The 24,284-nt window shown below is 41.0% G+C and overlaps 1 protein-coding gene across 4 annotated transcripts; it reads right to left on the reverse strand.

Annotated features, from left to right (window-relative positions):
• Positions 1-90: 90 nt before the first annotated feature.
• On the reverse strand, positions 91-24,072 carry TFG (trafficking from ER to golgi regulator). 4 transcript variants are annotated; one of them, XM_042031665.1, is made up of 9 exons: positions 23,918-24,072; positions 21,453-21,557; positions 19,614-19,822; positions 12,813-12,896; positions 11,824-11,970; positions 10,192-10,359; positions 7,350-7,490; positions 3,307-3,396; positions 91-865 (listed from the first exon to the last, which is right to left on the reverse strand). In XM_042031665.1, exons 3-9 carry the CDS (start codon positions 19,795-19,797, stop codon positions 507-509), a joined length of 1,173 nt encoding a protein of 390 aa, XP_041887599.1. In that variant the 5' UTR covers positions 19,798-19,822; positions 21,453-21,557; positions 23,918-24,072; the 3' UTR covers positions 91-506. The 4 variants fall into 4 exon arrangements, with proteins under 4 accessions (XP_041887599.1, XP_041887598.1, XP_041887601.1 ...); XM_042031664.1 differs by having other exon boundaries at positions 91-868; XM_042031667.1 differs by lacking the exon at positions 10,192-10,359.
• Between the last annotated feature and the right edge of the window lie 212 nt (positions 24,073-24,284).

Raw genomic sequence — 24,284 nt, forward strand, 5'->3', positions numbered from 1 at the left:
CTGCTCTTTACACCCAGCATGCACACTGGTCTTAGCACAGTTGTCGTGTTCAATATTGCCTAACTTCTAAAATCAAGATCAGGCATTTAATAGATTCAGGGTTTTTATTAGATTTTCCATGTGAACATTACAATTTATAATACATCATATCTAGTTTGACCTCCAGAATGAATCTAATTTAGTACATCATGGTATTAGTAAAAACAAGCCTGATAAGTGGGCTAAACTTCCAACTAGTATCTTCGTATCCTTCAGACAAGGCAAGCTAGAATGTCAATCACTTTACAGACATTTAAGTAGTGTTTTCCAAAAACCACCCAGCCCCAAATTAAACTAGGAAGCGAATACAATTTAAAGCAGGAAAGATTTGGTCATTTCCCTCCCCCCAGCAGAATTTAATTAACAGCTATAGTTTTGCCTCATTACGGTTTTGGATCTCAATTAAAAATCCTGGAGTCTGTCGGGATGGAATCGCACGTGTCAGTCGCCGTCTTCGGGGCAGCTGCTTAGCGGTAGCCGGGCCCGGGCTGGGTGTAGCCCTGAGGCCCGAAGGGCGGACGGCTGCGGGCGTAGGGGTTGGGCCCGCTGGGCGGCGGGGTCATGGTGCTGCCGGGCGGGGGCGTGAAGCCGGGCCGCGGCTGGAAGGTGCCCGGCGCCGCCTGGGAGCCGCTGTAGGCGGCGGGCTGGGAGGCCTGCGTGGTGTAGGGCTGCGGGGGGAAGCTGCCCGCCGGGTACTGCGGCGGCTGCTGCGCCGGCAGCTGCTGCGCCTGCCCCGGGAAGGTGGCGGCCGGGGCCGGGGCAGGCGCCTGGCTGTAGGCCGGGAACTGCTGGGCTTGCTGCGACGGGGGCTGCTGCTGGCTGTAGCCTGCTGGAAAGGCAGAGAGCAAGGTGGGGTGAGAGACACTAAAGAACCGTGGGCGCCTGCAGAAAGACCTTTTGTTTTCATGTTCACAGTGACAAACGCAAAACGATGCAGGAAGCACAGAAAAGGCAAACCAAGCGCGAGCTGCGAGTTTTCCTGCCCTTCACATAAGCGCACGGCCGAGGTTTTGGTGCACACCGTGGCAGCACAGCACACTGACAACAGTTACTATAAAACAGTTTTCCTGTGACTGACAAGAAATGAAGAAAAAAGACAAGGAGTCTTTTCCTTAATATCACACAAAAAATAAAGTCTTCATTGGCAAATGAGGCGAAATTCAACCCTTTTCCCAAATAAAACCTCCAAATTAAACTGTCATGAAAATACTCTCAGGGTTTAATATAAGTCATACCTTTGGATAAATCATAGGTGTTTTCAGTTCCTTAGAGTTAAATATGAAAAGGGTGTGTAGAACAGAATACTTTAGCACAAAACTTCCATTTACACATGTCGCAAATTTGATTTTTCTGTATAAAACCAGCTTCCAAAGGGAATTTCTCTTCTCAAAAATTTTAAAATAGAACAAAGTCCTTTCATGAAGAAATAGCTACTTTTATCCATAATGAAACACACCTGCAGCTACTTGCAATGAAACCTCTCCAGTGACTGGAATCCTGTCAGCATTAAACACCAGACACACAAATTATTAAAAGTGCACAGCCCTAAACGGAAAGAGTAAGGGTAAGAATGCACTGGCGTAAACTCACCTTGAAACTGGCATCAAAATTTACTCATGAGACAAACCACTGAAGGGTCCATTTTTACAACCAGGTATAAATAGCCACTGTTGCCTAGTAGATCTACAAGAGTGGGAAGGGATCCTTCTCTTGGGGAGACATGGGTTTAAAAGGAGACAATACTCATGGGAACTAAAGCAACACAAACAAAAAGATCCTATGACTCAACATCTTCAAAGGCTGCTGTCAATAGGTCCTCAAAAAAACACCCTGTTTCTGAAGATTAGGTTAATTGTGAAATAAGTTATGAGACACAGAGGTGCCTCAATAAGTTTTTGGTGGCGTTTCATTCATACTTGACAATGATGTTGACTGGAACGCAAAACTCACATTGCACTGCAGCTTTCACAGGAACATCAGTAAAATGATGGATTAGATAATGGTAGGATATGACTAGAAAGCAGATTGGAATTCCTTTGTTTGCCCACCCAGTTTTTAAGCCTAGAGAGTCAGACAGACCCTTCTACTTCCAGCAGGCTTGTTACTTCTGAAATTAGACCTCAGCACATGTCACTGTATTCTAATTACAAAGGTGGGGGGGAGAAATCTGCAGAGAACAAGATACCATTTAGACACTCAAACCAACCAGCTCTCAAACAGTGCACAGGAACAAGGTCTGAGGTACAAACCTTCAATCCAAGTATTCTAGGGTTCTTATCCAAGCTAAGCATGGAATTTCTCCGTGAGCTCTGCAAATCCTCTCATCTATATAAAAATTGATCAACTCCTACTGTGCACCAAGAAAAGGTCACACTGGCTCTGAGTCACTTAATGGGAGTCTTTTGTTTAGTTTAAGGAAGATTTTTTAAAACAAGGAATGATAAGTGCTTTGTATCATTTTCTAAAAGTATTAAAGCAAAATGCAATTTGTTACAGAATCTACTCTTACAGGTTCATCCCTAAACCTCATCGGGATTTATCATTCCTAGCATATACTAAGCATTCCTAGATGCCAGCTACTTCTAAAGGAAGTAACTGAAAAGTTCTGAGGTCAAGTTTATTTTTGGTATACACCAAAGCCAGCTTTTCATATTTCACTGCACATAAACCACTAGTGCACTAAAATATTCTTCTGCTAAAAGTCTACTGTCACCTTAAGGTATCAGCAAAATCAAAAACTAAAAAAAAACCTATCACTTGAAAGTTTCTCTGGGATTTACAATATTTGTAGTAGCCAAGGATTTACTGAATGACAACTACCGTGTTTACACCACTAAATTTTGCACATGGAGATCATTCTAGATGCAAGAAATAGGGGCCATCTTTAGACACCTTCAATATTTAAGGAAGCTAAATTGGGATGTTTCACTTGCTTGCTAGAATCCCATGATTGCAGAAGATAATCCTGAAGGCTGCGCATCCTTCAGGTGATTCATTTTGCCTGCCTTTCTAACAAGGCGTTCTGCTGATTAGTAATGAAGTCTACCTTCAATCAAGTAGGACTGAGACAGCAGAACTCTGACTACGTATCAACAATGTAAACAGCTACAGTGTTCTCTTCCTGGCAATTTCTGAATTGTGCCACTTCCCATAAGGAACCTGGGCAGCCCAGCACCCTGACCTGCCCCACAGGGTCAGGAAGTGCTGACAGGGCCGGGCGCTGCAGGAGAGGTCCTACAGCTGAGCTGCTGTTGCAGAGCTGCTTACCTGGGTACTGCACGCCGTACTGCTGCTGGGGCTGAGCCTGCGGCTGCTGAGCAGGGTAACCAGGCTGCTGGTACTGCTGATACATCTGACCTAGGGATTAAAAACGCATTTCATTGAAGCCCAGTACCCTGGTGCATTACAGCAAACAATACCCTGACAGTTCAACATCACAGAAACAAACCCGATGACACCGAAGTACAGATTTTAGTTGCTGAAACATGTTGTTCTGACTAAATAATGTTTATCTAAAGAGTTCTAATTTGGTATGTGAGGCTTACTATTGCACATTTTCAGAGGCTGCCAGAAGCTATGCACCTTAGTTAGCACTACTCTTGTTGGTAACAGACCAGGAATCTTTAAACATCTCCATTACTGCTCCAGAACTTACACTGTAAATTAAAGTACTTCAGAAGTTAAACATGTCCTCAGATTGTCTGTTTAGATTAGGTTTTTAAGACCATTTCTGCAACCAAGTACTGTAAGCAGAGTGGTACATTATTTATGCTTACCACATTTTCCAGATAAGTCATCCATCTTTTAGCATCGCCAAGTCTTCTTAAGAGACCCAGGGGTATACACCCGAAGCAAAAATAAAACCATACATTCTTAAGCTTGGGTAGTCCAAGTCAATGCTTATTTTTCCTACATTCACTGTTTTCAATTTCTTGGCCAGAAGAGGCAGAATATTTGTTTAGACAACCTATGGGTCCTGTTGAGGCTTTATGCTTCTGCTGTTTTTCAATCTAGTAAGTCACAGTCAAAGAACAAAATCAATTATCTGCCAAAACTAAAGCTTAGCTGAACTGAAGCAGACATGGAAACTTTACTATTATGAAGTGTTACTGTATTATTATTCATTCTGCAAAGACCAGCAGACTGTATAAATAGACTGTAAACTCTGTCTTTGGAGCCACACCAAGACAAAAGCAACTCGACTCTACTCCGAGTCCTCCCAGACAGACCCCTGTCCACACTGATTTAAACTCCTTATTTCTTCTTTATCTGCATTATTTGTAGCTGAAAGGAACAGTATTTTACATTCACACTAAGGTGTTCTGAATACTTTATAATGATGCAGTCACTTAAACTATTATTTGGTGCGCAATTATTGTGGGATGATGAGAGTGCTGAACACAAGGCTGGAAGAGAATTTAAGCCTGTTAGCTTGATGTTTAAGAATTAGAAACTCAGAAAGCGTGTTTTCTCTTTCTTAAACTCATTTGACACGGGGAAGTTCTGGGAGAATAACCAGCAGGCTGCCTGTCCTGGGATAATTCCCTGCAGGCTAACAGAGAGACCACACTGGCACCTGCTGGAAATCCCAGGTAAAGGGATAGCAAAGGAACAGCATGGAGTTTTACCAAAGGTTTCTGAGAAGGCTTGCTGTCTTCTCCAAGGCTGAGGCATTACTGAGGAACAGAGAGGTGTTCCAGTGCCATTCAAGAAAACATTTTAAATTTACAGCCATGAATACAGGCAGGGATCCTATGGGTCCTCAGACACAGAGTCTTCTCTCTCCCTGGATTTTTATTCTGAAAACTAGATGACCTACAGCATCAGTGTCTGGTTTTGTACTTAGCAGTGCTTATTGCAGTGAAGGATCTGCCAGCATTTACCATTGTTCCTGTGCACTGAAAAAGACTTTTAGTCTGATTCAGAATAAAGACCATTTACATATATTCACACAACATTCTCTTCCCTAGAAGATCATGAAGTGCTTATGGGAATGAGATTTTACATGTATTTCAGTAAGGACTAAAAAAGCAGTATTACATAATTGGTTCTTCTCTGTGTTCAGGACTGAATTTAGTGGTAGAAAAGCACCGGCCACAAACACAGCACTGTATTAGAATATCTTTGCTGGATTGATTTAATTCAAATTAGTGAATACTGAAAACTTCTCAAGGGAGGCAGCCCTTCAGTAGTATCAGCACACAGAAGTGAGTTGAGTTGGTATTCACATGTAACAACAACCTAATAACCAATCATAATCATCACAGCATTTACTGGCAGAGAATGCCATTAAAAAATAATCCCTGATATAACCAGAATGACTGACACATGACTGGCATCACCAGTTTACTTGTATCTTCAAAATACTGGGAAAGTGTGTGGGGGAAGCAGAGCTTGGGGTGTTTTGGGTTTTTTTAAGAAGTGAACTAATAATTTCAAACTAGTTTCAAAACTAGTTTCTAACAGAACCTGCTCTTCACCAACAGTGCCATATATGTGAGTTCATCCTGTTGAAAACCTAACAATCAAAACTTATCCGAAGTTCTGGCTGGGTTATGGCTCTATGGGGACAGCACAAGCCCCCAATTACGACTGGACTGAGGTGCTATCAAACCTCAGTGAAATATGGAAAACTACTCCATGTTTCAAAGGAAAGTCTTTGAACACTGTGGAATAAAGTCGGTAATTGCAACTACTTTACCCAGCTTTGGTAAGACGCTGATGTTTATCATACGCATACAAGGCACAGCAAAAGCAATCCTCCTCATATTTCTAATGAACTGATCTCTGATCTCTTCCCCAAAGACTAAACCATGGAGTGAAGAAAATATAATCAATACTTAAAATATTGCAGTAGCAATAATAAAAACTATATAAAACTAAAGATCAAACCCTTTATAATTATTAGTGTTGCACTATACTTTCCTTGATCCAAGTTCAGAAAAATCACTACATCTACTCTGATACATGAGCCTAGATAACTTCTTCCCCAAGTAAGATGAGTTTTACTGAAACAAATATTTTTCCCCTTCCCTGGTGTTAGCAGCCATACAGGATTCCAAGCTAGTGTTGCTAGTGCTTTTAAGTGTTTCATTTCTTTGTTTCAGTTCTAGTTTAACAGCAACACTTAAAACTTCTTACCTTACTGTATTAAACTAAACTAAAAAAAACAAACTCAAAATGCAAATTCAGTAGCTGAGAATATGGTTTCTGAACATTAAATTTTCTGGCTGCCAACAGAACAACCTGGAGCCCTTTTTTGCAAAAGTAACTTTTATACATAAATGCCAAACCACTCTAAGCTATTTAAAGACAAAAATGTCTCTTGCTATAATACTTGACTAATAAGCAAAAAAAGGCTGAAAGCTGCAAAAGAAGTAACCTCCACTGCAACCAACAGTATTCATACCTCTTTAAATATACATAACTACTAGCTGTTCAAATACTCTGCTTGATCAAAATATTACTTATTCCCTTCAGGCAAGACAATCCAAGTGACTATGGATACTGTGACCACCATCTCACACGTGTTGAGCATTACATCATTAAAGCAAGCATCAGGGGGCTCTCACTTGTGCCTACACAAGCACAGAAACAACTTTATATTATTCTTCATACGGAGGAAGAAGTAGCAAAGCAGGTTATTTCACAGACAGTTTAATCCAGAAGTGTGCAGGTCAAAAGGCTCAGTGCACTTAGAAAATAGGAACAGAAAAAAATGATGCCCAGATGTAGGAAACCTCAAAATAGGTTAATTTTGAGAAGTCGCATAGCATGCTAAAGGGCATAGTGCAAACAAATCTGAATAGCAGAGTTAAGACCTTAAACTTTAAAGGACAGCCAGGTGGGGCTCTCAGGAGTTATAAGGAACTCCATGCATTTAAGATGTTACAAGGTTTAACTTGACCAGCACAGAGCCATACACGAAAAGGAAGCAACAAAATAATGGCTCCAGTCTGTCAGACAGAAATGATGAGTAAACAACACTTTTAATACATAGTAGACAAGTCCACAAACTGTTAGTTGAGTGAAAGCTCGACACAACACACAGTGTATGACACGAGCACAGATGCAAGCAGAAAACCAGTACCATGAAAATTCTCTCATGTTACACCGCCTGCCCTTTCAAACAGAGCCACTGCTCCACCTGCTGTTTCTGTACTGAACAGCACGGGCAGCGAGGACAAAAGCTGTTCTGCCTAGGGGCATACATCGATTTGCAGTTTGGTATCCACTTTGGGTCTGCTAATTGAAGGCAGAATCAGACACCATCCTTCACATCCCGGACAATAGAAAAGCACGGTGCTTACCTTCCACCTGCCCCGTCTGTGGCTGTGTGCTGGGGTAGGGCGGCTGCTGTGCCTGAACCCCAGGGGGATGGGCTGCAGAAGAGGAGGAAGCTATGCTGTCCGGCGTTCCTGATCGCTCTTCTGCAGGGGCACTGGGTGGTCCTAGAGGAGCAAGAACAAGTATGTGAGATGAACAGATGTGAAATAAAAAATTCTCATATAAGAATTTTTGCAAATATTTTTAACGTTTTTTCCACATCAGATTTACATCTGTGTGTCATGCCCAAGCTAAAACTAAGTGTGTATTTACACATCTTAAAAATATTTGAGGGGGGGAATTTTCCACCTGTCTCTAGATCACTCAGATTTCATTCTTTTGAGGAACTTAACTCATTTGTGAGTTAAAACCCTTCATGATAGCATACTTTTTCAACAGCTTCAAGAGTTAACCTTGTACACACACACACCAAGAGCTGCCACGTTTGGACACAACATGCACTTACCTATTTTTTCTAATCTGGAGAAAAGGTGAAAGGTTGTGATGCCATGAAGATTTTTTGCCTTTTCTTTTACATCCCTTTTATACCTTTTTTACAACTTCTGTATTCTTAGTGCTTTTTCCCTACATTCTTGAACTTGTTGTCAAGCTGAGAGACTAAACATTTTCGAAGCTTCGTAGCTAAGGATCAGTGTGCCCCAGACCCCAAGGTCCTCTCCAGAACACATTCTGTAAACTGAGATAGAACCATCCAGGAGAAGGTTCCTTGGGGAAGGGGGCTCACTTGAGCCTCTCACTGGGGAATCTTTGATAGATCTGCTAATTAGTAACACCTATAGTGTTATACCAGATCTTTTGAGGGTGTGCATTTTTGCAGGGTGCATTTCAGTGCATTTGACCTGGATATAATGCACCCAAGGATCCTTAAAATAAATACCAAGGTAAAATCCCTTTTTCCCTTCTAACCGTGTATGACTCTTGATTTTAAGACCAGGAAAAGGCATCAGATGCATGGAAGTATCCAAATGGATTAGTGAACCACATGGACCAGGCCACAAAGTGTTTTACTGATAGTCAAATGGCATGTGAACAGAAAACCGCCAAAGAGGTGTTAAAATCACACTCCCAGACAGGATATGGCAGGCTTCAGTCTAAAAGCAATTGACTGCTCTGCTAATTCTGAAAATATTCCAGCTGGAACCCAAAGACAGCATGGAATCAGGGAATTCAAATTTTCTCTACATTAGTAAGAAGTTCTGAAACACACATGTGAACAAATATAAAATACTACAATTTAATGCAAAATATTTTGTTAGAAACATGGAAACTTAAACCTGGATCTTTCCAACTGTATGAATGCTATGAGACTCTACTTTCAAATACACACTTAAAGTTAAGCACAAGTACTACAGCTGCTGCCAATTTGCAATTTTAAGAATGCTGTATTTACACAATATAAATATGCATCCAACAAGCCCCTAATTGTGTTTTCATGTTAACCTTATTAGGGGAAAGTTAATTAAATTTGCCTTCTTCTTGATTTGCATTTATATACATAACTGCAGGATTACAGCTTTAGAAATGGGATTTCTTATATCCTGCTTAAATGGTCCTCTGTGGAGGTCTTTGTACGTTCAATGAATGGTCAAGTCAGTTCAATCTCTCAGAAGCAAATATTGAGCTATCACTGCTCAAAACATTAACTGAAACTGACAAAACCACTCATTCAAAAATTAGCTCAAATTTTCTGCCAGTTGTGCTTCACTTGCTATTGCTTACTTGTTCAGAGAGCCCATTGCAAGTTTTCAAGTACCATCAAACCTTTTTCAGGCTTGTGAAAGAACCATGCTGTGACAATAACCAAAATGTGCCATGGAGGAAGAGATCACACAATAGGCCTGGCCTACAGACCAGTACCTCACACTGAAGTCAACCACTCTCTGTGGGTACAATTTTGAATCCTGCACAGACACAATCCCACACCTATTCCTTTTACTCCACACTTTTGCCATGGCAGCCACACTGAAGAAATAAGCTCCAGATGCTACTGGCTTGCTCATCTGTATCATCACTTCATATATTATATAAAACTCACTTGCTCTGAAGCTGAGAGTACACAGCAAATCCTGTTAGCTAACAGCAGTTTCATTTTCATGTTTAAATGCACCATTAAACCTTGCCAGGCCCACACAGATTCTGTGCAAAATCACTTCCCTATGTTCTGCATTGCACTCCTTATCACATTCAACATTGCTTTTCTAGCTTCAGCTATCCTGTCTCAAACTGATGGCATTCAGTTTAGTATAATCAGTTTTCATATGCTCAGCATTCTACTAGTAGGGCCAACAGTCCTCCAGCTCTTCAAAAACAAATGTAAGTCAGACAAGTATGTTATTCCTTTCTGTTAATAGTACAAAAGTTGACTCTATTTACTTCTAACACGAGACAGAGAAAAGGTGGGGTCATATAACACATCCTGACTGACCCAAACAGCAGAAGCACAAGCCAAGAACATGAACTGCAAGATCAAACCCTAAAGCAGAGCAATGGGTTCTGGCAGATAACAATTAAGTTAGTCTACACAATAGCTTTAAGTAATTCAAATTTTTTTAAAAATGAAGCCGTTTTCTACTCCAAGCTAAAACACAATGCTAAAATCAACAGCAACATTTCAACATTTTGTATACGAAAGTTAGCACACAGATACAACACCTTAACACAGCAAATTTTAGAATTCTGAAAAGAAATAGTGAACACAGAACACAGCTTAATATATCCAAAATACACATGCTTTGCTACAAATCAAAACTGGAGTCATTGATTATGAACAGATTAAGCTTTCCTTTTCACCAGCCACATCCTTACCTGACACCTGATCATCTGTCAAGCCAAAGGCTGACATGACATTCTTGCTGATTTCATCCTGGTTCTTTAGTGGATCGAATGCAGACATGCTCGCTGCTATAACTTGAGTGGATGGCTTAACATTAGCGTCAGCAGCAGCAGGCTTTTCATCCCTACCATCTACAGCATCTACAAAGCAAAACGCCCAGTTACCAGCTCTCCAGAACTGAAACACCAGCACACACACATTGCACTACAGCAACCTTAACACCGCAGAGTTGAAGGCTTTAGAAATTTAACTGTTGAAATGGGCACATTAGGATAACAGCAAAGAATCACTGCTGTATCTGGGATGGATCACAAAGCTTAGGTTTCTTTCACAGTTACTTAAAGATACACTAACACTGAGGAGTATCAATATCCTATACCACGTGTTCTGAAATTCAAAGGCACAAAGCTCCTGCTTCAAACAAATGAATTGACTACAAAGAATTCAAAATAAGAAAAACATACAGGATAGTTCCAGCTTATTATGGTGTTTTATCACTGCAGTTTCTGGTTTGTACTCTACTTTTCTCCACTAATTTTTCCTAAGCTGATAGGTGAAGTTGAGATCTTTGCAACTATACACGTAACTGAATTGCTCAGAATTGCCTTGCCTAATTAGTGCTACATTTTCTGTTAAAAACAAACCAGTACAGATAGATACAGACTGGCTAGTTTTGTTTACACTCTTAGATCATCACTCTAACCTCCTTCCAAATAGGTTGTAACGAGAATCCATGGTATTCCATTGAAATTAGTATTTGCATATATTGTAGGAACAGGGCTGGGATTTTTTTAAGCAGCAAAAGCAGTAAAATTTAAAAGTGCAGATACAAAAGCAACATTTCTTAAAAGGCAGGCTGATGTTCTTCTTTCACCTCTTTACTCAGAGCACTGTACTTCATGACTTTGTGTCATTATTTTCTGTGTCCAGCTGACCCAAACTCTGAAGTTGAGCAAACAGAGATACAATGTTTGCAGCAGTACAACTGCCCTAAGCTAGGAGAACAAGACCTCAAAACTGTGAGAATAAGACTTTCTTTCCCATTTTGCCCTCCCCCAAAAATCCTTTCCCACTCCTACCTGCACCCTTGTGCTGCTTACCCTGAGACAGCTCTGATGCTGGTCTGAGCTCAAAATGTGTGGATTCAATTTCCTAACCTGGCAAAAAAAGTGGATATAATTTTTGCTGAATTCACTTCTTACTGTTTTAGTGAATCAAACTTGCTTAGCAACACTAGATAAGCACCAGAGCTAGCCCAAAGTAAGCAGAGGGACTACTCAACTGCGAGCAAGAACTCTTCAGCAACAACAAACTATTAATTTAGCTAAAAGCCCTTTCAAGACATTGCTGGGGTTCACAGGTGTTAGTTACAGTGTTTTCATACATTGCAACAAAACCTTGGATTCTGAAGTTTCATTCCTAAGTTAGTTCAGTGCTTTACTCCACATACCTCAAATGAAAGTTCAGTCTCTGAAATAGCTAAAGCTATTAAAAATTAAGTTCTGGGCCATCAAGCAACAATTAAGAATGATCCATGTTTCATTTTGTTAAACAGCACACCACTCTGCAAATCAAAGCAAACAACCCTTTGCCAGGCTGCCTACCACTCTCAGGCAGATTAGTGGAAAGCCCTGGATCCGCTGGTGGTTCTAAACAGTCCAGTAAACGATTGACTTTATTGCGAAGTTCTATCAGCTCTCGGCGCAGGTACTTCACCTGGTTAGATTCTAGGGGTCTCGGTTGTCCATTCACTGCAAAACAGCAATTAGATAAACTTAAGACTGTAGCTAACATCCAGTTCTAACCTTCAGTTTAAGATGACAAAAAAAAATTCAAACTCTTACTTGCTTGTAGCATCATCATCCTTTATGGAGTTTAAAGTGACCAAGTTTAGTCCACACAGACTGAACTCATTCTAGAGCTTACTGTTCCTTTAATAGAATCTCAGTTCAGCAAAAGCTACAGTACCAAAGCAAAGTCCACAGTAAGCGTCCCTTTAGAACTAACGCAGCACACGCGACACTGCGGCAACTCATGAATCAGGTCAGTGTCCAGGTTAAAGGCAGGAGCTATTCCTTGGAACTAGATGCTAAGTTACCTACAACAGCTTGAAAATACAGAACTTTTACACAAAGGCTAAAGGATAAATGTTAAGATCTATTCAGCTCCAAGCAACTAACACTAGTTTGGAGCAGTGTACCAGTAACACTGTAAGATAATCGTCAGCTTCAAATTCTCATGCACCTGTGAAGAAAACCCTACAAATGCTAGAGAGTGGAAGATAACATGGAAAAGAGCACTAAGGAAGAAAAGAACCACTGATCACATGTATATGTACATATGTCAAATACTTTGAGCAATCTTATAAAAAGCAGTAGTTTCAGTTTCCATTAAGTTCAGAAGTCTCATGAAAAACATCACAAGAAACCAGATATCATGTATTAATTCAGCAGTTCTAATGTACCGATTGCCTTTTCTTCACCTTATAAGCTGACAAATTTAAAGTTTTTTGTACCTTCCAGTGAAGCCTACTGCCTGAATCTTAATAAATATTATTTAGAAGAAATTGAAAAATACAGTCTTCTATACTTACCAAACAATGTCAGTTTAAGTATCCTACTGCATTGAATTGCAAATGAGAGATCTGAGCTATCAAAAATTGTTATAAGATCTCCATCTGAAAAGAATAAGAAAAAGTTACATTAAAATCATAGCCTGTGACTACTGAACTTTACATTAGGACAGAAATGTTCCTTCATTACTCAAACCCAAATTTCCCTATTTGATTGTGAGGTCACTAGAAAAAAATGTTTATTATTTTAGTGCAAGAATCAGCGTGCAAAAAAATCATGCACAGAAGGTAAGACAGAAGCACGACTGGTTCCAAAAGTTCCAAATTAGCCCTTTGATGTTCCATATAGCACATCATTCTTTTATGTTTACATACAGGATGAAATATTAGAGCTAAGAATTTGCAAAGTCCGACACCAGAAAGAATGATGCTACCAGTTAAAAGTGAAATGCCTCTGCTGAGTGCCTCCAGAACCATGCTGTTCATGAACAGACAGGAGTCAGATAAATGGCCCAAACCAAACCCAACTCAATTTTTAAAAATCAAAACACAGATGCTGACAAGGGAAAATTTCAAATGTCTAGAACACTTCCTCAGGTTATATTCAGAACACATGAGTTGCAAGACTATTACCATTCCCTTGCTGAAAAACAAAGTTCATGTGTAGAAGTGAATATTAAAGATCTCTCTCAGCTTTAACACACAAATAAGTATGAACACATGAAGATGCCAAAGTAGTCAGAAGAAAACTTCTCTCAAACAGGAATTTGACATGAAGTCACAGATCTTAGGCATGGGTTTCTCCCATGTCACATGTCAGAGGATCCTAATGAATTTGCGCACTGCCATCAGTCACAGGAACTATATTACAAGTGGATGGAATCATTTATTTTTAAGATACAAAGGGCCATACACAAAGCACTGATCACCTTTAATCGTATTAATTAATCGTACCTCAAAAGAGATACCAAGTTCCCATTAAGTCTGGTCTCTCACGATTTTTGAGTCAAGAAAAGCTACATTAACATCTTTACTTACTCAACAAAATCACAACTAAAACAAGACTATTGTCTTTGGCAGGACAGATTTTCTAGTGTTTAACATATTCCACAGGTTATTAACAGCTTAAATGAACCCAAGCTAAGCAGTGCAAAGGAAAGAGTGGGAGCACATTATCAGGAAAACGGGTACTGGCACAAGGGATAGCAGGCACACTTCCTGCCAGGGCAGTTTGATGACTTCGAACTGAGGTGAAACACCATCTAGTGATGTTTCACCTTGAAAAGCAACAGTGTTTAGACAAATGACACACAGCTTGGAACAAAGCCAACTCCAGGCTGCCCAGGTTCCTCCAAAAACGCTGTAGCAAGCAGGCTCTCTGGACAGACACAGGAACACGTTTTCCATTACAGATTACTGCCTAAAAATTTTGAATGTATATAAATTCCTTACACATTGGTGACAAAGGCAAACAACCTGTATATAAGTTATGGTTAAAATTTTCAAATAAATTAATACTTCAGTATGAACAGTCATAAAATATGTGATACCAAGTCAAAAACAGCTCAGAATTTGAAGAACTACATATTCTCATTTTGTAATACCTGACTACAAGTAACACCTCTGCAATGGAAGGTTTTTTTAAGTACAGTATTATTAATAACACCTCACAGTGCCTGTCAGTCTTCAAAGAAGGTGCTTTCTAACAAAATAAAGTTGCAAATACTAATGAAGTGATGGCATAAAAAATAATTTTCAAGTTTTCCCGAAAGAAATACTGCTGCCTCCAAAGATTTTTTTTTATGCTCTGTCTCCACTTTCACAATCTCAAAAGACATCTGTTGATAGCAGTATCAGTCATGGATTCTCTGACTAGAGACTGGAAAGTCTCCAGAAATGAGGGCTCCAAACCCCACCAGGCAGCCTGCTCCAGTGACACACTGCCCTCCTCGCCAAAACTCAGGCTCAGCCTCTCAAACTGCAATTTCTGGGTGCTGCCATCCAGTGCTACTGCAAACAGGTCACATTCAATGGTCTTTGCAACTCCCATTCTACTCTAAGCTGCTCTGAACTCTGCCCTCAGCCCCCTCAGCACACTGAACAAGCGCAGCTCCCTCCCGTGCTCCCTGAAGGCCACCTGCACAAAGCCCCTCCCTGTCCTCACCACACCCTGCTGGACCCTCTACAGCTTTTCCAAGTCTCTTTGTCCTGGAGTGCACACATTAAAAGCGAGCACAGACAAGCAGCCTCACTGTTGCCACCTCACCAGTGTGAGGAAGAGGAAGATCAGTGTCCCTGTTTGCCATTATGATCCATAACGGGACTTAGACAATCAGACTTAATCAAAGTTAAACAGATTTTTTTTTCTTTGGCAGTAAAGGGGGATGGGATGAGGTGTGCGTTCCCTCCAACTCACACGCTTCCTCCAGCTTTTCAGTAACCTTTCCTAAATGCTGATACCAAAATCCACTGGTGTCTTAACACAAAGCCCTTCTATTCCTTATTATCCTGGTAACACAATAAATGATAATTACTTCCCTTAGCAATCCACAACATTGGCAAACCATCCTTTGATGCTCTTCTGTCATATCAGTCAACACTCAGATTCACTGCCTGAACAAAGATGCATGTTCTAAACAGTCTATCCTGCACAGTGAAATGAAAATGCACATCAATACACATGGCTTATATGGATTAATGTCATCCAAAAGAACTGGGATCATTCCATCTCAATTCTCCCTCACCTACTTTAACCTTTAGGTTGAAGGCATTTTCAAATAATGAATAATTACCTATTTTAAATTGTTCGCAGAAAAAAAAGGCTGAGAAGCACCAAGTACAGAATCTTGTTAGATGCATGACGTCAGTTCTGTGATTCCTATTGATAGCCACCAAGTTATTATCCAAGTAGAGTATATGCCAGGATTCATAAGATACATGTCAAGCCATAGAAATAGCTGATAATTTAAGTATATTAGATTTAGCAAAAAAACTTTTCATCTTAAGGAATATCAATGAAGCTTAATTCCTGTTATCATGACACACTATTACACAATGTTAATTATTTTCTGTTGGAAAACAGAACAGACCTTCCTTTATTTTCTCTACTAATCTTGTTATTTTAAGAACTTATCTTTCTCATTTTTACAAGGGACACAGCTTTCCCTCTCTACAATTTCTCATGTATCACATTCTCTGCTATGCCAATTATAATTTTTTTATCTTTCTATAAACTAGTGACACCCTTAACTAATGAATGGACTGCAAGGTATTTTAGCATTAATGCTGCATCACCATGATGCATTTCAACCTTTATGACATTAGAAATCTGCCTCATTCCTTTGCCCTGGCAGCTGTTTCCTCATCTACTAAGCTTCATTATCTACTAGATTTATCTACCCTTATATTTCTCATTTAGTCAATTTTTGAAAAAACAAAACCAAAACAAAATCCCACACAAACAAAAATCCACACTACATCAAAATGTAGTTTTCCTTCACTGATAGATTTCCCAAAGGCTGAGAGATTACTGACTAACACAGCAGCTTGAATACATGCAGTATGAGTAAACAATCCATTATTTGCTCTGACACGGAGACACCAACTTCTATTTTAAGGTAATGAAGAACAAGAGCAAAAAGGCCAACCTCACATTACACCCTCTGTTTTAAATTCAAGCATAACTTTAAAAAAAGTGAAGTTCTTGTTATTGGCTCTATAGGGCCTTTTAGCATGTGCAACTCAGTAACATGGCGTGCTTAAGATGCAATTTTACTCTTTGATTCATACAAATTCACTACTGACAGTTCTCATTAGTTTGTTTGGGGTTGGGGGTTTTTTTGCTGACATTGGGTTTTACGTGCTCAAGAAGTTTAAATAGGACATGAAAATTGTTTCATATCTAGCAGACCAATTTCCTTAGCTCAGGAGTTTGAAAGATGCCAGCTTGAATCTAGAACTTGACTTCACAAAGCAATATTCAACCTGAGACTTCTTTTTAAGCACCACATAAGCTAAATACAATGTAGGAATATGGAGGGGTAGATGAAGCATTCTTTGAATGCTCAAAGACTGTGCACATGAATTTGGAGAAGACACAGATGGACATTGTTAGACCAGTTTAAGATACCTCCTTGTAACAGATCCAGACAAGCATTCCTGCAGGTCTTAGGGGATAAATAACAAAATAGAAACAACTAAAATATATACATTCCAATGCACCTCATGACTGAAATAGATTTAAAGAATCTTAGCTTAGTTGAAATGAAGTTAACGATATCACAGCTCTCATATGACAAGAAAATTGAGGCCTTGTTAACCTTTTCCTTGATCACTTGCAACTACCTCTGATACTAACATTTATTTGTTTTCAGTAGTGATGATCAGCTAGGATAGCATACACTGAAATCACAGTGGAATAGGAGTACATTCTGTGTAGGGGGTGAGCCCTGGCTGGATGCCAGGTATTCACCAAGGCCATTCTATCACTCTCTTCCACAAGTGGCTGGGCAGAGAACATACAGTGAAAGGACAAGATACAAGACAGGCGCAGGGAGAGATAACAAATTGATTACTGTCATGGGCAAAACAGACTCCAGCTTGGGGAAATTAACTGAATTTATTACCAGACAAAATCAGAGCAAGCTAATGAAAAATAAAACAATCTTAAAATCACCTTTCAACCCCTCCTTCCTTTCCAGCCTCTATCTCTTCCTCCGCCAGTGGTGCAGGGGCACACAGAATGAAGATTATGGTTTTTGCCACTGCTTAGGCAGAGGAGTCCTTCCCCTGCTCCAGCTTGGGGTCCCTCCCACGGGAAAGTCCTCCATGAACTTCTCCAATGTGAGTGCATCCCACTGCCAACAGTTCTTCAGGAACTGCTCCAACATGGGTCACTTTTCCATAGCGTGCAGTCCTTCAACAACAGCCTGCTCCACTATGGGTCCTGCCCAGTGTCACAAGTCCTACCAGGAAACCTGCTTGAGTATGGGCTCCTCTCTCCATGGGTCTGCAGGTCCCTGCCAGGAGCCTGTTCCAGCACAGGCCTCCCACGGGGTCACAGCCTCTTCCCAGGCATCCACCTGCTCCAGTGTGAGGCTCCTCCAGAGGCTGCAGGTGGATCTCTGCACTTCCACTGATCTCCATGGGCGGCGGGGGCACATCCTGCCTTACCATGGTCTGCACCATGGGCTGCAGGGGAATCTCAGCTCTGGTGCCTGGAGCACCTCCTTCCCCTCCTCCTCCACTGACGTGGGTGTCTGCAGAGCTGTTCCTCTCACATATCCTTGCTCCTCTCTTCTCTGGCCACAATTACATCTGTGCTATAACTTTTTTTTTCCTTTTTAACTATGTTACCACAGACACATTACCACCATTTCTGATTGATTCAGCCTTGGCCAGCAGCGTGTCTGTCCTGGAGCTGCCTGGCTTTGGCCTCCCCTGTAGCCCCTCCACTACCAAAACCTGGCCACACAAACCCAATACAATCCTGAGACAAAGAAAGCTAAAAGTAAAAGCAGGAAGTCTCTAGACTGTAAAAGACAACCAAAGAATGAACCCATAATTACTGTCTCCATCATACACCATTATCTTATTTTGAATAAAACAGAGACAGTAATATACACTAAAAACCCCAGAAGAATATACTTGAAGAACAGGTAAGAATGCAAAAAAACCCAAAGTAACTAGAAGCTTTAACCTGAAGAAAAAGCATCCAATCTCCTTTCACCTTTCTCATTCCAGAAAGTAAAAAAAAAAAATTACGTGGTAAGAGGGAAAACAAAACCACCACAAATCCACTGAGCACCCTCCCACTACAGATCAAGACCCAAAATATTAGGCCTACAGTGCTTATCTATTTTGATAAGCAGCATCACAAAAGCTTCGTGAACCTAAAAAAATTGTCTCAGGGTCATTCAAAGTGAAATTTTATTGATTAGATACAAGAACAGAAGTTATTTGATATTTTAGGTACCACAAACAGCAATGAAGTTTTCCTAGGCCTATTAAGAAAAATGAACCTGACTGCTTCAGTAAAGTAGCACTTTTTACTGTATAACAGCATAATTATCACAGTCTTTAAGAGACTTTGGATTTTATCACTTCATTCCAAGTTTCATTTTATCAACACCATCCCTCTGTCCCAGATTAAGTAATTTATCCATTCCCCACTGATATTCTAAGAGGAAAAACCCTCCAATCACAACTTTGTCTCAATGCATCTCAAATAGGGCTCTTTTCATTCTGTGGAAGTCCTTAAGGTTATGTTTGTTTTAACACTAATTATCAATATTTTATTTGGAACAACCAATGTGCAATTCAAATGGTCCCACGGAGAAACGACAACTTTTCATACATATTTCAAGTTAAAATTATTATTCTAATCTTTACTGATGGATGAAAACAATCAAGAATTAGTACCACATAAATCATGTTTTCAGTCTTATAAAGAAGCTTGTGTTAGGTCATACATGTTTATTCTCTTTTCACCTTCAAACCCACTGAAAACTCAAAAAAATGGTTAAATGAGTGAACAGAAGAGAAACCTGCAATCAGCTTCCTGCAACAGCAAAAAATGTACTTTCAGAGAGAAAAAATGGAGGAAATATTTCAGAAAAAAATTGAGTAAATGTTGTTAAGAGAGCCTAACAAGAGACACAGCTTCTATATTGTCTGATTAAAAAGATTTCACAAGAAATCACTTGCATTTGCCCATGACACTGGACAATTCTGAAAAGTGAATTTCAAAGTTTTTATCCATAGATAAAACATATCGGAACAACAGTAGTCAACTAAATTTCAACAGCAGTAATTAAACCTTACCTTCATCTTTATATTTTATTGTGACTTCATCATTGCTCAGAAGTTTTCCTCTAAAAACTCTTTGCATCATTAGCACCAATTCATCATAGGTGATATCTTCATTATGAATAGGGATTCTCCTAATATCTTCCCCAAGCTGAGCTTTGATGATCAGCTTCCCACTTAAGTCCAGCTGCCCATTCATGGTGGATTTCTTAGCGCCTGCAGACCTGTTAGGAGCAAAACATTAAAAACATTTCGGAAAACTCAACTGTTAGTTATTTTAGTCTATCTGATGACAGTTGTGCAGCTTTACATTATCATCTGATTCGATTACTTTTACATGCCCCCAGTTATGAAAAAGAACAAATGGCTTTTTTTTTCATTTAAGAAATGACTGCCAGAACAAATATATCAAAGATTATAGGCTGTAAGGTGGCTTTACTAAGGGGATCAAGCTGAATCATGTATTTTTTCTTGAACAAAGAAGTGCAGAGCTAAACACCCATTATCACATGGATGATCAGAACTGAGGGTTCTTCCCCAGACAGGAAGATACACAATTTTTAAATTTTGATTGAGATATTTTAATCAAGATTTCAGACTTTTAAAAGCAGTTGAGAAGACCACACATTAGCTACTCATGGGGCTCAACACGTGGTCAGAACAGTCTGTTACTCTCAGCATTTTAAGAAGTGAGCAACTGCTCCAACTTAATAGGAAGTGCAACAAAGCCATCTTGTGTCCTAGCAGCACACAACATATACTTCTGTTATACCTTTATCACTTTACGTAAGAAAATTTTAAAATTACCACTTTGTATGAAGCATCTCTCACTTGAAAACACAAAGGCTTTACATTTAAAAATCTGAAACTACAGTGAAGTTACTCAAAAGAGGAATGAGAAGGAAAAAAACCCCACAAACAAGAGATCCAGGTAGTTAGTCAAATGTGCTCTCCTATTTTCACTGCTCTGGACAGGGTCAAAACAATAGATCTGGAATGAGGAGCAACTAAAGAAGCAGTTTTATCTTAACATTTGAAGTACAGTTACTGGAGATCTTAAAATGTAGACAGCCCACATCCAAATCAAGATTTCTGAAGCCACACGCAGGCAAGTATGTTGCTCATTCTCTTGTGCAAGAACTCTTCTCAGAGATATGCAGCTATTTCTCCCTTACCTTTAAGGATGTTGTAACACAGTGCCTTATGAGAAAAATGAATTTTGCTATAGTCAGTCTATTTTTAAGTACTGCACTAAAAATTAATTCTCTCCTACCAGAAACAAGACACTCAGCTAAAGCCTTTAATACATTCCTTGATGCACCTGTATAAATTAAAATCTACTGTTTCAGTGACAATATTTTGCATTAAAATGATACAGTATGATGCTATCTTTAGATTGCAATTAAATTTCTGGTGGGGTTGGTAATTAACTTAATATAAAGCAGATTTCAGGCAAATCTCTTTGTTTAGCCCAAAGAGATAGAAGCAATTATTGAACAAAACTCACTCTCCTCACCACACATAAGAGGAGGTAGGTGGATACAGTCTAATTGCAGGGAAAAGGGACCTGCAATTAACAGAGCCACGTTGCTGCTGAGATACTGTGATGAAACAGTGAAGTTTATAGTATTGTTAATGCTCGCTAATGCATTATTCAGGTTTTGCAACATAGGAGTCTTGACTGCAGGCACATCAACCCATTCTGATTAACTTTAAATTAGATTTAAAAGCATAGGGTTTTGCACAATTTGGTTGGTTGTTGGATTTTTTTTAATTTAAGCATTAAAAAATAAAACAATATCGACCCACGGGTTTCCTTTCATTTCCTTGCCAAAAATATCCATTTAACATTACCTTGTCTGTTTTAGTGATGCTGGATTATTGGACAGTTTTCCCACCTCACTTCAGGACTGAGTTAGGACAAGCCGCCATGCACTGTCAGTGCCAGAGAACAGTAAGCTGCATCAGAAAAGAAACATATTTACAGACACACTTCCCTAGAATGACACAATTCACATCAATCTTTCATTTTAGAACATTTTAGTGAATATACCCAATTTAAAAAGCCCTTGCTTTATCCATAATGTAACAATCAGATTTACATTTTTGAGTATTATAGAATTTGAGTTCATCTAAAGTAGATCTTGAACAAGACTTTTAATTTCATAATAGAAGATTATTTTTTCTAAATTTTCTAATAGCATGTAGGAATTCCTAACAGTAATGTATTCCTTTCCAGGACAATCTCCAAGAGATGATTTAGCATACAGAACAGTCCAGTAAGGAACACACCTGGCTCCTTCCTCTGACCCCATGGGTGTACCCTACTGGCAAGCTCTTCTCTCTCACATGCACAGCTGATTTCAAACATCCATAATCTGGTTTTTAGATGATTCACTGCTAACCAGAGAAAAACAGTAGGTTCCCCTCATCCACATAAAGCTGGGCTTCCCAGCTCTCCTCTTTCAACCGAACTGGAAGTAAACTGGAACATAAAGGATGAAGGCAGAGAACAAGCAAACCCCAGAGAAGACACAAAGCCACTCTCTGGTTCTCAAATGCTGGCAGCTGCTCCCCTCATCCTGGGTATGAAATGCTCCCCTTTAAAAAGGGTTGTGCCTGCTCCTGACAGCAAGAGACTGTTGTGACATACTAACCAGGTGAACAGCAAGAAGCTACTTTTCTGATGCCTGACTCATGTTTTATGAAGTGAGTAAGGCATAAAGATAGTGCCCCTTTCACCCCAGACCTGCTACAGCTCCACTGCTAAGCTCACTGCACTGGACAAATACGGGATACAGATAATGCATCTAAGAGTGGTTTAACCAAAGAGTTCATGTAGCTACCCCCTCATGTTGTTTAAACATTAGAGCTGAGCACTGGTTTTGCTTCTTCAGCATTACAATATATGCTACTCAGAAACTGTTAGCAGTAAGAAATGAACCTCATCTCTAAGTCCTAAACATACACATTTTGGTGAACACATAGCTGAACTCCTGCAGCCTTTCAACAGCTTGAACGTATCATTCGTATCTTTGTGCAAGGAAAGGAGCTACTGAAATGACTTACTTACCAGCATCACCCAGAGAAACCTCCTCTCTATCAATGACTATGAAAAGGTAGCAGGAAAATATTTAAACGCGCTTTTTTTTGGTCCAGCTGTTCTCCATTCTGCTTGAAGGTGTCCAGATTTAAAGACACAGATTCTAAACACTGCAGCTGTTTGCAAGCGTTACAGAAAACTACGTGAAATGTTCAAATTACTGAATTACACAGCATTAAAGCTTTTTCCCCTCACTGTGACACAGCTGAACGGATGACTCCATTGAGAGAATTTTTCAGAGAACACATCCAGAATGCACACTAATGAGCTTTTTAACAGAATCAACGTGTGTCTACTTTCCTGGGGAGGGGTGGGGGGGAATCAACCAACCAAAAAACATTTATGTCTCCATGTTTCCGATTAAAGATTGCTTCCCATAAGAATCACACTGACAATCTTTCTAACCTTCCTGGTGTAGCACATGCATTTAGCAGGTACAGACGTTTCCTCCCCTCCCGGGTCACTTTCTATTCACATCATGCACTAATCTAGGTGGTGCATGTGGACAGGGACTGCCCAATCTAGGCCAGTCACTTCAGGATCCCCTCTAAAACCAGCATCCCATCACCACATCGTATTTCACTACCATTTTTGCACAACAGCAGAGAAAAACAGCCTTGCCTAAGCAAGGGAAGGACAGGCACTCCTGTTTCAATTTTTCCTGTCAAAACAGGGTTAAGGATCAGGGTGAAGCCGACAGGAACACGGACAAGGACTGCCTCCCAAACGCCACTCCGGAGTGAGCCATGAGTTTTCCCAAGACAGCTGGGGGGGGTGAAGGGAGGGAGCAGAAAGGAGAAGAGCTCTTTTCGGTTTTCTCCAGTTCCCATACGGGCAGGCCCGGCCGAAACAGGAACAGGAGTCACAGCCATTCCCCGCCTGGCAATGAGGAGTCGGCAGCTCCTGTGGCTCCCAAGGGAAAGCGGCTGGGTGACCCAGGGAACACCCGGCCGTACAGAAGGAGGGATCCCGGGATCTCCCGCTCCCCCGGGCCCAGGAGGCCGCGGGGCGCTTTCCGCCTCCCTCAGCCGCGGCCGGGGGGACGCGAGGGGTCTACCGGCCCCTCCGCCAGGGGCCGCGTCGCCCCTGGCACCGGGGAACGATGGAGGGGAGGAGGGGATGGTCGCCTCACCCCAAACCCAAGGCTGCCCCTCTCCCCCTCCTTCCCGCCGCCTCCACAGACGGCTGCCCCCAGGAGCAGCCCCCGCTCTCTTACTGTGGCTTCTCCACCGTCCCGCCGGTGCAGCCCCCCCGTCCAGCCCCGCGCGAGCCCGGGCCCGGCCGCCGCCGCCCGTACGTGGCAGGGCAGAGAGAAGGGGCCGGAGCGAGGCCGGGCCTGCGCGAGCCGCGCGCCTGCGCGCTCTGCCGCGCGGGGCCCCGGCCCCTCCCATGGCCTGAGGAGGGGCCCGACATGGCCGCCCGGGGCTGCTCGGCGGGGCCGCGCACTGACACGGGATTTCTTTCGAAATACGAGCCTTGGCCTTCGTAGGCTGGTGGTGCTCAGAGAAAAAAGGGGCTGTAAAATTCCCCTGTACTTGTTAGACACCGCCAACCACACACAGGAGCCATTCATCCTTGAATGG

This window comes from Corvus kubaryi, unplaced genomic scaffold (genome assembly GCF_017639235.1).
Source record: "Corvus kubaryi isolate FWS band 111438036 unplaced genomic scaffold, C.kubaryi_AGA036_p1.0 37341, whole genome shotgun sequence".
Lineage (NCBI taxonomy): Eukaryota > Metazoa > Chordata > Aves > Passeriformes > Corvidae > Corvus > Corvus kubaryi.